The sequence below is a fragment of the Peromyscus maniculatus genome, chromosome 12 (assembly GCF_049852395.1).
Source record: "Peromyscus maniculatus bairdii isolate BWxNUB_F1_BW_parent chromosome 12, HU_Pman_BW_mat_3.1, whole genome shotgun sequence".
NCBI lineage: Eukaryota > Metazoa > Chordata > Mammalia > Rodentia > Cricetidae > Peromyscus > Peromyscus maniculatus.
Window position 1 is genome coordinate 39,839,560 of NC_134863.1, and position 16,963 is coordinate 39,856,522.

Here is a 16,963-nt window from a genome sequence, read left to right on the forward strand (position 1 = left end):
AAACACAGAAACAGTAGAACATGGTGATTCACTGAATATGGACATGGCAGGGAAGGAAGAATCAGAGATGATGCCAAGGGTTCTATCTTTGGGGAATCAGAAAATCAAGGTCAAGGAAGGGACTCTTGGATTCAAGTATGAGGAAATGATGGAGAGAAGGAGTCTGTGTCACAAAGTTTAGAGCAAAAGTATTTCCCAGTATAAAGCACTCATGTCAAAATCATCTACTCAGGACATGAGTTGGGGGTTTGGGCTCTGTGTGTCCACATCTTCCATTACTTAGTCTCCTTCCAGCCTCCCTAATTCTGACCTTACTGTACCAGCACCCCACTCGATAGTGGGTGGAGATTTCTTCATAAAAATTCTCTATAGTATAACCATAATTCAAGATGAAGGATTTCATCTTTAGGCTGACTCATTTGTCTGGCAATTCAGTTTTGCCAAGAATTTCTTGATCCAGTGATCATTTTCACTCATTCCTGCTTCATGCCATCACCCCAACCTGCTTCCTACTTCCAGCCTTTGCTTTCTCTCTACTGCCTTTGGCATTTGCTTACTGCCTCTGTAAATTATCTGATCCAGATAGTCATCTCCCAAAGGACACTCACAATTTTATGGTTTTATACTCATACTGAAAAAGTATCTGAATACCTTCTCTACTTTTGTCACCTCATTCTGTGTATGATATTTGGTACATCTAAAGGCACTAGATTCTACCTTCCATTCATATCAAGAGTCCTAGTGTTTGCAACTTGACATTTGTCAGTTTTGCCCATTTATGCCATTTGCCAAGGTCAGAACTCTGTGGCTCAAGGTTGTAGTTTGACTTCTACCAGCCTCAAGGACTTTTGTCATTTTAGAGATATTTCCTCCACAAAATTATTAAAATTTAGTCAGTATAAAGACAAATAAAAGCTGGGTAAGATTGTTATTATATGTCATCACTATTTTATTTACATTTTCTTCTGATGTTTAAAGGAGTTGATACATTCGCACAGGTTCCTGAAAGCACTGTTGATCCCAGGCACTGAACTGTCAATGCTTATGGAGAACCTGGCTTTGTTGAAGTTGTATCTTCTTGAGTACAGTTGTGTCATGGCACAGGCATAGAAGAAGCATTCTTTGGTCTGTCTATTATGAATGGTTTATCATTTTAGAACAAGTGCCTCATTTCTACTTTTCTCCCCACTTCTGTCTTTTTGTAGAACGAACCCTTTCACATGATCGATATAGCCTTACATTTTCTTCCTGCCCCCAGTGGATATTTTAAGAATGATGGATCTGTCTGAGTTTGGAGATGCTGCAGCCTTTCTCAGAAGAAATAAGGATGATCCTCTGTTACAGTCCCCAGCCTTTGATGGTAAGCTGGAAACTGCTGGCTTGAGTTCATATCACTTTAAGTGGCATAACTATTTACCTGATTGCAATGACCCATTGGTTCTGGAGACTAACTTATTTGAATGGTGTGCAATCTTTGAATCTTTGAACAATTGAAGACATCAAGTGTCCAAGTCAGTAATAGAAATTCCCAAGAAAAAGAGGGTGACTGGGAGGAATCCCAGTCCCATATCCCATTTATGAAACTCTCAGACTAGCATTCTCTTCTAGGAGTTGCCTTAGGTCAAGACTTTCTTAGAAACCTCTGAATTGTCAGCAAGTACATGTTTTAGCAGGGAGAGGACTGTGACTTGGCTCTGCACATTGTGAAAAAGAAGGAAGGAAATGATGGAGGCTGAGAGGCTGGAGGTGAGAGTTGGTCTCTGCCTGTCTTCAGACATTCCTGCTGTTGGAACCTGGCCCTCTGGCACAGGTCAGCAGGGTTTCTTAGCCAAACTAAAAGAAAGATCATTTAGGAGACTGACACTGAGATTCACAATTTCTTTGTGCTTCAGGCAAGGCCAAAGGTTAATGAGGATTTAGCTTCAAGAAAAAAAAAAAGGCCAAGTTCTACATTAAAATTTCCAAGTAAATGTAACCTTTGCCCCCATTCTTTTTTAAATATCTGGGCTGCATGACCATTCTCTACATTTCAGCTAGTTAGAGATTTGGAAATCAGATTCACAGTGTGGTTTGACATCAGGTCACCTACATGCCTTAATTCCAAAATTACTTAACAGTGCACAATAAAAACTGAACATTGTTTTGGCACCCAGAATTAGTCAACGTTAGACTTCAGTGTGACCAATTATAATTCAAGCCAATTATGAAGGAAATTGTATTTCTGTCACAGACCCACCAGTCCTGGATCAGCTCCCAGTTTCCCATCCTTGTATTTCATTAGTGTGATTGTATTTCAAAGTAACTAATTATAATCCTTCAAATCAGATACAATAACAGAACAATCGCCAAAAGCAGAGTGGCCATGAAGAGGCCTATCACCAGCAGTTAGGTAACTAAGACAAGATGGTGACAGTGGTACCAGAGAGAAAAATCAAAATTGGACCAGTATAGTAGAGATAGTTGGATCATTCATTTCATAGAGTCAACACTATAAATGATTGCTTAAAATAGAGTGATCAACATAATCTTAATTAATTTTATTAACATACAACCCTTTTTTTTTCCTTTTATTTTATTTTACAATACCATTCAGTTCTACATATCAGCCACAGATTCCTTTGTTCTCCCCCCTCCTGTCCCCCTCCCCTTCCTCCCAGCCCACCCTCCATTCTCACCTCCTCCAGGGCAAAGCCTCCCCTGAGGACTGAGATCAACCTGGTAGACTCAGTCCAGGCAGGTCCAGTCCCCTCCTCCCAGACTGAGCCAAGCATCCCTGCATAAGCCCCAGGTTTCAAACAGCCAACTCATGCAATGAGCACAGGACCCAGTACCATTGCCTAGATGCCTCCCAAACAGATCAAGCCAATCGACTGTCTCACCTATTCAGAAGGCCTGATCCAGTTGGGGGCTCCTCAGCCTTTGGATAAAGCACAGGGAAAAATAGCCAAACGAATGGAAACACATGAACTATGAACCAAAGGCATACAACCCTTCTTTATGGATATTCGGTGGCAGCAAAAAGATGAACAATCACCAGAAGTTGTCTATCTCGCTGGGCTAGGGGACAGTAGAGTTTGTGTATAGAACTCAGGCCAAATGGAAACAGATTGACTATGAGTGTAGCCAACAGTTTTGGCTTCCAGTTCCCTGTTCCTGATCATCTATTTTATATTAGACTAAAGCACCTCACCTTACTGAGCCTTCTTTCACTCACCTGCCAAAGTTAGATGAACAAAAAACACTTGCCCTGCCTACCTTCCTTCATTGTTATTAGGACCAAATAATGCTATCAGTTTGAAAATAAGTGTAGTGTAGTATAATGATACCCAGAAAAGAAACCTAGAACTGCTGGGTGCCAGGGAGGAAGACCAGTAGTTTTAGAGGTAAATATAAAAAGAAAATCACTCCAAAACCAAATGAATGATTTTGTACTACAAGAGATTAAGTATCTATTTAATAAGACTACAAGTTTGAATATAGTTTAACTCAAATTTTATCTCATACCACAGAACAGAGCCTCATAAGAAATGGTACAGAGAAACAACACTGGTCATTTTTAAGCTTGTTTGTGATTGGTTTTAATGTTTTACATCTTTTTATACATCTCAAAATGCTGACCATCTTCATATCCTATGAGATATTTAATTAGGGTTGGTTAGCTTGCAGGAAATAATATCGGGAAAATATCCTTTACTTATACACTTGAAACTATTGCTTGACAGCTTACTAACCAGGACAGTGCTGAATCCTAGATGACCCAACTCAAACGCAGTGCTATCTGCATTCGCAGCTCTGCATTATTTATGACTAAAAGGAATTAAAAGTTGACTTATTTCATTTACTTTATCTTTTAAAGAAAAGTTGCTGTCATGGACTGGGTCTCAGGGAAAGGCTTCTGAAAATTCTTCACTCCTCCTGTTTCCGGGGATGTTAAAACAAAGAGCTCATCATGGGGCAGGAGGTGAGCCCTCCTTGAGGGAAGCTCCAGAGAGAGAAAAGTAGCTAAGCACTTGCTAAAGGAAGCATGAGATAATGGAGGAAAACTAATTTAGGAGGAGGGTAATTTGACTTCTAGAGTCATTATTCTAATTACTGCTAATAATTAGCTATGCCAATATTGGCACTGTGGGCAAGTCTTATCCTTCTTCAGAGATAGATAGAGACAGAGATAGATAGATAGATAGATAGATAGATAGATAGATAGATAGATAGATAGATGATAGAGATAGAGAGAGAGGGGGTAAGGTAGAGAAAAAAGAGGGAGGGAAAATCATCAAATTTTTTTCAACTGATAATATATTTTGAAATGCATAGCCTTTATGTGCTAAACAGATACTTTTCAGAATCAAATGTATTTTCATACACTAACATAAAAACATCGTTGTTTGCATAAAAGGGACCAAAATAATAAGTACAACACAAAACCGGCATTGAAAAGCATAAACAAGTAGAAAGGCAATGAAAACTGAGTTACAAAGGCTTATCACATCTGCTTACAAAGCAATTTTCAGGGGAAGTTGCTTGTAATTAGGGAAAGGAAGAAAGCAGTGCATTGTAGATTGTCGTGGCAAGAAAATAGTGAGCAACAAAGTTCTATGCAGAGACAATCGTGGTGGTAGAAGAGAATGATACCCAATTAATTGCCTCTTTTTGTACACTTCATCCCCATGACCCGCAGCTCACCTTTAGGGGAAGCATCTGGTGAGGGCCACATATCTGAAGAAATGAAATATCTGAAACTTTTTGTAACTCATATATTAGAGATGGTGGTGGTAACCTAGTTGTCATTCCCCTCAGTCAGAGTTGAATGGGGTTCTCATCAATGCTCTCTCCTTACCCTTTTTCTATTATGGTGAGAACTCTTGTAGCATGCTAAAACTCATTTTCTTTGAGGAGCATATTTCCTACTCATCTTAAGTGGTTGCTTACCTTGGGTGGAAGAGAATTTGTTAAGTATTTAAATGAACTTAGAGAGGCATTCTCATGTATTCACAGGACTTTACCTGAAAGTATTTTATGGGTTAATTACTTTTGTAGAAGACTTCTTCACTTAGGGATAAGGCATTGAGTGAGGGGACAGAAGAAGGAAAATTAATATAAGATGGTAAACATGAGTCAATTTTAGTATATAACAAAATAATGGATATTCTCCTTCTATCTCTTCTTCGATTTAGCATGTCTTTCTCTTATTGGACTTTCATTCCAAGATTAAAATATGATGTATAGAAATCCTAAGGGAGAAGTCCATTAACACTCAGATTTACACAGATGTAACCAGATAATTTTTGAGTGAGTTTATTTGAGGGGACCTGGGAAAGAGTGAGATGATCAGGAGCTTATCCAAGGGTCCAGTGTTGTGCGGTATAGGATGGTGTAGGTGAGTTAGGTAGAGTTTTCTTATAATGATATTGGCAGACCTCTGCTTGCTGAGAATTTTCTTGTTCCTTTACAAATATGCATGGCCAAGCAGTCATGGTTAGCATTTATGTTTTTATAGAACTTCCTGACTTCTTATATTGATGACTCCAAGACTTAGCAGGAACAAAACTGCATCAGAATGAAAATGTCCAATGAAGAGTCCCTTAAATACTGTAGTTATAACCTATATTTCCTCTCTAGGGAAGAAGAGATGCTGGGTTCACGATGGGAAGAATGTTTATATCGAGGCTGAGGTTAAAGAGAGTGGCGATGATGGAAAAGTACTTGTAGAGACTAGAGATGGAGAGGTAAAGAAAGCCTTAGTCCTTGTGGGGTTGTCTGTGTTACTGTCTAGTCCATTCACTAAGTCTATAGACAAAAGAGTGTGATGATATCATAGGGGAAATAGAGAAATAGATATCTCTGTGTGTGTATGACAAGATCTCTCTATGTCGTACTGACTGTCCTAGAACTCACTATGTAGACATGGCTGGCCTTGAACTCACAGAGAATCCTCTTGCCTTTGCCTTCCCAGTTCTGGCATTAAAGACATGTGCCACCAAACTGGGCTAAAATATATCTTTTATTTTCCTGTTCTTGGCAGAGTCTGAGAATTAAGGAGGACAATATCCAACAGATGAACCCTGCAGAGTTTGAAATGGTTGAAGATCTGTCAATGCTGCTTCACCTCAATGAGGCGTCTGTGCTTCACACCCTGAGGAGACGTTATGACCACTGGATGATCTACGTGTGTATATCAACTTTACCAGGAAAATCTCATTTGGAACTCATATTAGCTATGCCCCAACCTCTTCCGGTGATATTTTACATTTAGTTCACATATCCTCATATGAACATCCACTGGGAAGTAACTATCCCAACATTTCTTTAATTTTATCTTGTCAGCATGCATGTCATTTCCCGTAGAATGCCATACTATATCTAAGTATGAAGCTTAGAACCAGAATAGGAAGAGTCCAAATGCCAGCTCAATTACTTATTAGTTAAGGTTATCTATGCCATTAAAAATGTTTCTGGAGGAAAATGTATTTGAGATGTTGCACTTCCAACCCAGTTTTGTGTAAAGATAAATCCAGGACATGCTTGTACTAATGTGTATGCAACACTTAACGTGCACAAACACAAGAAGGCTGGCATTAGAAATGGACAAACATATAGTCCCATGCACACATTCCTGTCTGTGTAGAGAGAAATAAGCAGTCATTGGCCATTTCCATGGCAACCTGTATCAGCATTTTTAGGAAAGAAGAGTTGAGGCTCTCATGTCTGTGTGTTTATGCTCATAACTGTCACCATGATTGTCAGATAGTTTATGTACCATTTTAGAACTAGACTGTGTGCTCTTTGGAGAAATGCTTAATTTTCCTACCAAATGCTCAATGAACACTTAAGTCATGAATCAGTTAATGAAAAAGATAAAAAAGCTGGCCATGGTGGTGCACGTTTTTAATCCTAGCACTCGGGAGGTAAAGGTAGGTGGATCTCTGTGAATTTCAGACCACCCTGGTCTACATAGTGAATTCCCAGACAGCTAGTGCTATGTAGAGAGACCCTTTCTCAACAAACAAACAAACAAACAAACAATAAATAAATAAATATTTCACTTATGGGCTAGAAATACTGCTAAGTACAGATTTAGATAGAAATTTGCTAAAAATGGACTTGAATTTCTATTTCCTGTGTGTATACCAACTGCTTTATGCATAGAGGTCTAAGAGCAGCTTAAGGCTATTCCTGGCACTGTGAAAACTGCTTCTGTTGAAGGACAGCATAGTAAGCCCATAGGAGAAGTAAGGCGTGAGGACCAGAAACCAGAAGCATTTGGCCTGGTTAAGCATTTGGGTGGTTAAGCTTTTAGGTTTTGAGCAGCACAGTTCAGCTGAGAGCCATTCTGATATAAGGACACAGAGGCTTCCGGCCTGAGGAAACAAGACCAGCTGAGAAGTTAGCCAGGTGAGGTTAGCTGTGGCTTGTTCTGTCTCTCTGGCCATCCAGTATTTCACCCCAATAACTGGCCCCAGGTTTGATTTTATTAATAAGAACTTTTAAGATTCCTGCTACAGAGAAGATGGGGCTATCTGCTTTTATGACACCTAGTCCATGTTGCTGAGAAAGCAGTCTGTGCTGTCCCAGGTGAAGATGGCTTTCTCCTTTCCCCACATGTCCCCTGTCTTGTTGAACTCCCTGATGTTACCTTTCCATAAAATGGGATAGTAATGTCTGACTCTACATACAAGTTACAGGATTAAATTTTAAAAAACAAGTAGAACAGATAATTCAGTGCCTGTCACCGAACTAGCATTTGAGAAACCAACTGATTTTTCCACAGTCATTAGGCTCCTGATGGGTAGTTCCTCCTTCACTTTCTTCTAAACCTATGCATTAGAAGCAGTACTGAGATTAGGCTCAGATAGTGGCAGCAGGGATCCATTATCATCAAGACTGTGACATGCAACCACCCTAGTCTTCAACTTTTGACTTACTAGGTAACTGTTTTAGTTTCTCTACAGATTTGTCTCACAACAAAATTGCCACTGAAAGGGTAGTTTAAGAGAACCCTCATTCATATACAGTACTGAAGAACATTAGTCTTCAATGAAGTAAAACCAGCAGGGTCTTACTTCTTGTGAGGCTCTAGAAGAAAAGGCTTCCACCTCTTTGCTGGCTTCTTAGTGTTATTGGTGTTCCTTGTGGTGGTTTCACCTCGATCTCTTGGCAAGAGTTACATTTGGGGGCTCCAGAAATGGCTCAGCACTTTAGAACACTTGAAGATTTTGCAGAGGAACCAGGTTTGGAACCCAGTAACAACATGGAGGTTCACAGCCATCTGTAACTCCAGATTCCAGGGATCCAGTGTCCTCTTAAGGCCTCTGCTGGCACCATGCTCATATGTGTGTACATGCATGCATGCATGCAGGCAGGCAAATGCTCATACATATAAAAATAAAAATAAATATTTTTTTTTTAAAAAGACGTGTGTCAGATATTTTAGCAGTTAGTGTATCTCCCAGAGACAGAGAGGTAATCCCAGGTCTTAACGCTGGTCTAACCCAGATCTATCGGCTTCTCTTAGAAGTCCCTTCTCCACAGGAATTCATCTCTCCTCTTTCATGTTCCCTTATAAGTAAATATTCCACTAGCCTTACCTGACAGGGGAGCCCTGACAAACCTGTGAGTGCAGCTAGTCTATTTTCTGAAATCCACTCTGATCTCTCCTCAGACGTATTCAGGACTCTTCTGCGTGGCTATAAACCCTTACAAGTGGCTTCCAGTGTATCAGAAAGAGGTCATGGCTGCCTATCACAGGAAGAGGCGATCCAAGGCTCCCCCTCACATCTTTGCTGTCGCCAATAGTGCCCTTCAGGAGATGCTTCGCAGTAAGTAGCTGCCCTACAAAATGAGAAAGGAAAATTTCCTATCCACTTTTTCTCCAAGTCACCAAAGGACATGTAGGCATTGTGAGGAGAGCATGGCTTCACAGCTATCTCATCTCTTGATGCCTCTGTTTCCTTCCAGATAAAATGCAGGCAACGTTGTACAGGTCTCCTATGGTTACGGAGACAATTAGTTTGTGCTTCAGAGTGAAAGAATCCATTTGTAGTGCTAGGGCTGGAGGCTGGCCCAGATAATGCCCCCTGTATGTGTCTGCTCTTATTACTCAAGCGTATGCTATACTGCATGACACAAAGAAGCTAGTCTGTAACTATTATTATGCAATGATTCTCAAAAGGCTAAAAATGTCAACCATTAGTTAGTTACTCTTTCTATTTAAAGCAACGAAATAGGCCTAGAATTTACATGTGCATGTTACTGGTAAAGATAAAGGTATCTGTTTTATATTGTATCTTTTAAGTGAGGGGTTTGCAAGTGTAGATGAAACAAATCTTTCTCCTTGTTTCTAAGTTGAAACTATAGGTACAAATATTGTGAATAAGTTCATTCCAGTACATAAGGTTCAATCACAAGAATATCCTAGCAATTTCTTTTCCTTCCTTCCTTCCTTCCTTCCTTCCTTCCTTCCTTCCTTCCTTCCTTCCTTCCTTCCTTCCTCCCTCCCTCCCTCCCTCTCTCCCTCCCTTTCTTTCTTCCTTCCTTCCTTCCTTCCTTCCTTCCTTCCTTCCTTCCTTCCTTCCTTCCTTCCTTCCTTCTTTCTTTCTTTCTTTCTTTCTTTCTTTCTTTCTTTCTTTCTTTCTTTCTTTCTTTCTTTCATACTTACTTCTTTCTTTTTTCTTGTAGGTGGAGAGAATCAGTCCATACTCTTCACGTAAGTGTTTGTCTCATTTTATTTTTCCCCTCCGTGAAGTTTCAGTGGAAAGTAGACACCTATATTTCATTGAGAGTAGAACTTAAATTTATTACCTTTGACTTGTTTAATCTTCAGATACAAAATGCATTTCAGGTACTCTGCAAGTAGTCATAACACTTCAGTGAGTTCTGTAAATATAGTTTAAGGAAATCAGCCTCCATCATTTAAAGAGACTCCTTCCTTAAAACTATTTTGTGCAAGCAGGTTTAGTTCCTTCTCAGGGAAGGGGCTTCCAGTCTAGCAAATGATCAACTTCAAAGTTCTCTATGCTGGCTAATTAAGCAGAGAAGCTCTATTAACAGCTGTAGAGTATGCCCACGAAACAGATAACTTGCTGCTGTGAGTAGCCATGGCACAGTACATATAGTGATATATAGTGTGCCTTTGGAGGATACCAAAAGAGGGCAAAGAGGACCTCAGAATGCCTTATTGAAGATTCATTTTGGGTGCACTGGATGGGCATGCTAGTGTGAGCAGGTGGCTGAGACCCAAGGGGTTATGATGTGCTCAAGTCTGTGGTCTTCCTTTGCACTGATGATGGTATGTTGTGTAATTGACCCTCTGTTGGTTTCTGTTATCTTAAAAGGGATCATAGGTTTTAGATTGTAGAGCTAAGTGGCTAGTTCAAATTCAAATCTATGCTCTTTGCAAATAGCATGGACTGGCTTCTGAATTTCATGTACCTAAAGGCAGGCTTGAGCGAATGTATTTGACTATCCAAGGGAAAGGAGAAAACCAAAGCACAGCTTCCTGGTGAAAAAAATGACAGGTCATTTTCTAAGACAGAGGTTGGATAGGATCAGACTTAGCTAACTTTCATGACATTGATCATCAGAAGCAGTTAACCATTTTTCTCCACTTCAAATCACAGAGGAGAATCTGGTGCTGGAAAGACAGTGAACACCAAACTGACGATTCAGTATTTTGCCACCGTGGCAGCTCTAAGTGAGACCAAGAAAAAGCCGGTGAGTGTCTATAACATCTGAACGGTGAGGTGGCCTCATCTACTGAGCCATGGAGACTTTCCTTTGACAAGCTATGGGGAACAAGGAGGAGGAGGGAGCCATAGAACAATTAGCAAAACTGTACTTTTTCTCATTTACTTTTACTTTTCTCTTTTAGTGACAAAATATCAGATACTGAAACTTAAGAAAGGCAGGGCTTATCCTGGCATTCCATTTGTGGATTTATACAGTCCAGCATGATGCAGAAGCAACAGAGGCAGGAGCAGGAGGCTGGCTAGTCACATTGTGTCATTGTAACCATACTCAGAAACCAGGAGACCAACAGGAGGTGGAGCCAAGCTAAGGCTATCAAACATTAAGGTCACCAGTGGTTCAGGTTGATCAGGAAAGCTCCACCTCCCGAAGGATCTACAGGAGTGCCACCAGTTTGGGATCAAGTTTTTAAACACGTGAGCCTACAGGGACATTTCACCTTTAAACCACCACAAAAATATTGAAATGTCTTGTTTTTCATCCTTTCTTTACTGCCTGAGAGGATCATCAGAGCATTCTAAATCAAACCAAAAGCGTGCATCACATACTCTTAGATATCCTTCCAAGAACGTTTGGTTGGCCCTTCTGATCAACATACCTTCAGGATCCAAACTTTGCACCAAGTCACCACAACCTTCAATGTCCTCTTCTGATATTTCACATACACACACACACACACACACACACACACACACACACACACACACACACACACGATGGCTTCCTTTTCTCTGAACTCCTTTATCAGATCCCATGCCCAACAGAAAAACCCTTAACTTTAACCATGCAACATTTTCTATAAATGTTACCTTCTTTATTATTTTTTTAACCATGGTCTCCTAATTTCATTTCTTGTTTTTGTAATAAAAGACCTTCACTAAAGTAACTTAAGGGAGAAAGGGTTTATTTGGCTCATAATTCTAGTTATAGTTATTTCAAAGAAATCAAGGTGGCAGGCACTTGAATTTGCTAGTCACATGACATACATTGTCAAGAAAACAGTGAATTAATGTATGTATGCTAATGCTCTTCTCACTCCCACTTTTCCGTGCAGTTCATGATCTAGTCCATGAACTGCTACATGAAATGGTGCTACTACATGTGAGGTGGGTCTTCCCATCTCAATAACGCAGCTTAGGAAAATCAAACAAATCTAGACAATCACTCATTGAAACTCCCTTTCCAGGTAGTTCTAGGTTGCATTAGATGAACAGTTAATATCAGCCATCACACTTGATAGCTTTTAATTCAGCTTTAGCTGTAAAGTGAGCATTCATAGTAATTTGGAAGTCATTCTTCCATGCAAAGTAAAACTAGGTAGTGTTAAGTGGTACCCAGAACCATTTGTAACCACACGAAACTGTTAACACCTCTCATCAGTCCCTGTCTGATATTGTCACTTTGTATTTTCAATTCAATGCTGGGTATCAACAGCTTCTTCTGCTGTAACAAGTAGGAGCTATACCAAAATGTAGACTCCCTTTGCTCAGATTTTAAACTATAAAACGTTTGCATTCCCATCACCCCATCCCTGAAGTTGGTTGATAGCTGCAAGCATCCTTGAACTGTTTTTTCCTACATAACAATTGTTTCAGTGTGCATTTTAGTTTTGTTGTTGTTTGGTGTGGACTAATTGGTTTTATCTTAATTGAGTCTTATGATGTCACATAATGTAACATAACAACACAACTTAACCTGTACAACAGGTCTATGGAAATCCTTGCTTATATAGCCTTTTATAATTCTTTGGAAGACAATAGATACATATTATTGAGGTCAAAACAATATGTATACATTGTATATTCTTGAACACCACATACTATATGATTAAACCTATGAAACAGGTCTTTGTGGATGAATTTATAAAAGCAATGCAGCTCTGAATTGATGAGGAAGCAGCTGGTCTTTTAGGATTACTTTGTGTAAACAGCCCATATTCTTGAATAGGCAAAATTCAAATTCAAGATCAATACTCTTACTAGTCACTGCTTGGTGTAACCCTCTAGATTACCTAGAATTAGTGTAAGGAAAGTATAAAATTAATAATGGCAAGAAACTAATGTATTATCCTAAGATGAATTTCTAGTTCTTTTCTGTTTGTCAATAAACATTTTCTTTATTCACTCAGACTCACACAAAAAACATTACAAACTAATGACGACCTAAAAGTTTTATTAGGAGAAAATATATGAAATAGTTATCTTTAATCCTTCCATTTTTTGGAATCTCAGTTTCCAAATAGTATTTTATCACATTTGAAAACTATAGGCCGCTAGTTATTTCGGCAGCAGTGAAGCTGCTTTTGGGGAGTTTGCTTCAGTGTGAAATCCTGTTAAACTTTATTCAGCTGTACTTCTCTTCTGTGCTTTTAGGGGATTTCAGAAGATCAAATTGTACAAACGAATCCTGTCTTAGAAGCATTTGGAAATGCCAAAACTCTGAGAAACGACAACTCTTCTCGTTTTGTAAGTAGTGCGATAACATCTCAGAACCTATCATTTTTAGGCTATCATAAAATTTGTGCCCGAGCACATTGGTAACAGAATTCTAGAACAAGGTTTTTGATCAAATTATATCATGTTGTGACATTTCTCAAAAGAGTTTTACCAGATATGGCTGAGACAATTAAAACTTCTTATTTCTATGTATTTTCTATTTGAAAGATTCCATTCATAAGGGATGTAGTTATCTTAACACACATCTCTTTACCTTCACTGTAGGGCAGCTCATCCAGCAAGGTATCATAATGCTTCCTATATTCTTATATTTTAGAGATTTGAAATTGTTTCTCCTTAATTTCCTATATACTGAAGTCAATTTAGTAGATCTTTCCTAATTCTCTTAATTATTCTCTCTGCTCTTGTTTATGAACTCCTTTTCCTGCATATTTAATGGGAATTTTTTTTAATATATTGAACAAGGTACCTCAATGTGGTTTTTTGATAACTAGAAATCCCATGATGGAGGAAAACATTTGGATTTAGAAATCAAGCTTTATAAGTCCATTTTGTTCCAAGAATGAGGGCCAGGGAGCCCCTGTAAAAGTTAAAGAAAACTGAAGAATGCTTCATGTTTGAATATCTAAGCATAACTAAATAATAGACTCAGGCTAATTGCCTAGTTTCTGACCAAAGCCTAGTGGTACGACATTCCTGTTTATATTGATTTGAATACACTTGTACATTAAACAATTGCTATTTTGAAGATTTGTTAAAATATTGGTTCATGTTTTATTAAATATGAAAGACAGTAATATAGAAAAAGAAGAGAAGAGAAAAATGTAAAGGAAAGAGTAAGGTCTGGGGACATAGCTAAATGGTGAATTGCCTGGCATGTGTGAAATTCCAGGATGAGTCCCAGGAGAGAGAGACAGAGAGTGAGACACAGAAAAAGGGGGAATAAGAAAGGAAATAAAATGAAAGAAAGAGAAGGGAAGGGGAGGGGAGGAAATTAAAGAAAAAATAAGAAGCAGAGACAAAGAAGATGGATAAAGATGGAGGGATAGACAGGAAGAAGCAGACAAAAGTAAAAGATTTTGATAAATGGAAGGAAAAAGACAAAACAACCCACCAAAAATGCAATAAAAATTTAAAAATTGAGATAGCTTTTAAAAAATATTACTAGGTATGCATGCATCTATACTGGTTTCCCATATACATGTGTATATATAGGCATGTGTGTGTGTGTGTGTGTGTGTGTGTGTGTGTGTGTGTGTGTGTGTGTGTGTGAGCACGCGTGCATGCGTGCGTGCGTATGTACACATAGGCATGTGTATGATTGTGTAGCTGCCATTGTACTCTGCTTTCTAATATACTAGCTCAGTCCCCCTGTTGTGGTCACTCGTCTTCCCTGCTGGAATAATGTTTTGCTGTGGTGCTTCCTGGCAGGGGAGGACCTCACCAACCCATTTTTTTTCTCCCACATTCTCATCCCATAAACTGGCTGCCACTGTATCTGGCATTCTGACATAGGTACTGTCAGCACTGAGCAGCCTTTATGCCTTGCTGGATTCTCCTTTTAGGTTTCAATTAAGAAAGAAGAGAGTGGAAAATCACAGTGTTTTTGAGACATAAGCCAGACACAAGCCCCTTGGTCTACTGAGCACACATGAAACAAACCCCTAGCCTTTTGTCTATCTCTCAGTCTTGGTGTATGTCCCCTTTTCTCTTACTTCCTAAACTACAACAAAAGAGGCTTGCTTTTGATTTCAAAATACTTCAAATGTCCCTTTGTTAGAGCTCTCGAGTAGCTATGTACCATCTAGAACATTTCACAATTCTGAGGACCGTGTTTATTCTTGTTATTAGGTGTCTAATTCCTCAGGAGTTCCTTAGATCATGGTGGATAGTCACTGAATACTGGATGAGTGAGTGAGCATGCTGAGAAGATTCTACAATCGTCCTTTTCAAATAAGAGCACTGAGATTCACACAGTTTCTACAGTGCATATGAAAACACACAGGCAGGAACTGGCAGATATGGGCCTGGACACAGTCAGGACTGCTGTAGTCTTGGTAATCAGTGTCGCTCCCTCTAGACCAGTGGTTCTCAACCTTCCTAATGCTGTGACCCTTTAATACAGTTCCTCATGTTATAGTGACCCCCTCAAACATAAAATTATTTTCACTGCTACTTCATAACTGTAATTTTTCTTCTGTTATGAATTGTAATGTAAATATCTGATGTGCAGGATATCTGATATGTGACCCCCATGAGGGGGTCGTTCAACCCCAAAAGGATTATGATCCACAGGTTGAGAACTGCTGCTCTAGACATTATCTTATCCTTCTCATCTCAATACCATCTTACATTTTATTTTTTTCAATCGTTGGAGTATATAGTCACTTTGAGGATGATGTAATCAATGAAGCCTTTGCAATTGTTCAGAAAGATTGGATGGGACACTGCGTTCTGTTTCTACCTAGGGAAAACTCATCAGGATGCATTTTGGTTCAAGAGGCATGCTGTCATCTGCAGATATCCAGATCTGTAAGTAACCATTTCACTATCTGGCTGTTTTCTTCTAAGTTTTGTAAGACTGTTCAAGCATGAATCTTTATTCGTTCTTGATCCTTCTAGATTTTCTAGAAAAATCTCGGGTGGTTTATCAGCAGCCTGGAGAGAGGAACTATCATATCTTTTATCAGATTCTGTCTGGAAAACAAGAACTTCAGGGTAAGTGTTAGACTGGAGCCCACACATACTCTAGAAAAGGACAAACAGAGTCCAAGGGAGAGAGAGTACTGTTTTAGTAAGTCTCTTAGTAGTTTTAGACCACAGTTTATTCATCCTACAGTAGGAAACTTAGGCACTTATAGAACTAATGGGGGTAGAATAAATGGCAACATTGTTTTTTTAATTTGGCATTAAAAGCAAGTAGAGAATTTACAGTGAATAAAATGCCTTAGCAAGGTTAAGTGTGTGTGTGTGTGTGTGTGTGTGTGTGTGTGTGTGTGTGTGTGTGTGTGTCTGCAGTCGATGTAAGAGCAGTTCTTTGCCCAACAGGGCATTTTTTTTTTTTTTTTTTTTTTTTTTTTTTTTTGCCAAGAAGAGGACAAACTCCATATGTCCATATGGAGTGTCTTTGATGCCCAACATCTTCTCAGGAGTAGATCGATGCTGCCAGGAGCAATCATGTCTCATGTCAACAGAATTCTCAGTTATTAAAACATTTAAAGGCCATATTTTCTAGGTCTATGAAGTGTTTGAAGATTACCTATCCACTCAACATGTATTTCTGTATACGTAGAAAACCTAACTAACATAACTATAAATATGACAAGCACAGGTGACTATTAACCTGTAATTCTTATCAACCTAAATAACTTAAAGACTAAGGCTTCACATTATGAAAATAAACAATCTATAAACAGATGTATAGTATAGAGATAACAACCTTGAAGTTGTGACAATATACAAAAATATCTTAATCAGAGGTAGAAATGTATAGTGCAATATAATAACAATATCCTTAATATGTATCAATATACAAAATATTCTACACAGAGGTAGAATATACATACAGTGTGACAAATATAATTTTACATTTGTATCAATATACAAAATATTTCAAACAGGAGTAAGAACATATGTACAATACGACACATATAGTTTTTATTTGTATCAATATACAAATTATCTTAAATAGGAATCGAAAAATAATTTTGTACTTATATCAGTATACAAGAAACCATACCAGTGCAAATTATCCAAAGTTGATA

General features: G+C 38.7%; 1 protein-coding gene across 1 annotated transcript in view; it reads left to right on the top strand.

Annotated features, from left to right (window-relative positions):
- Window positions 1–1,208: 1,208 nt before the first annotated feature.
- Myh15 (myosin heavy chain 15) overlaps window positions 1,209–16,963 on the top strand; it is a 123,272-nt gene continuing 107,517 nt past the window's right edge. Inside the window, exons 1-9 of the mRNA XM_006989993.3 lie at window positions 1,209–1,360; window positions 5,620–5,726; window positions 6,023–6,166; window positions 8,660–8,816; window positions 9,676–9,703; window positions 10,617–10,710; window positions 13,116–13,208; window positions 15,668–15,731; window positions 15,822–15,917. Coding sequence (XP_006990055.3) covers window positions 1,273–1,360; window positions 5,620–5,726; window positions 6,023–6,166; window positions 8,660–8,816; window positions 9,676–9,703; window positions 10,617–10,710; window positions 13,116–13,208; window positions 15,668–15,731; window positions 15,822–15,917 — 871 coding nt within the window. The 5' untranslated portion in view covers window positions 1,209–1,272. The remainder of the gene's footprint in view (window positions 1,361–5,619; window positions 5,727–6,022; window positions 6,167–8,659; window positions 8,817–9,675; window positions 9,704–10,616; window positions 10,711–13,115; window positions 13,209–15,667; window positions 15,732–15,821; window positions 15,918–16,963) is intronic.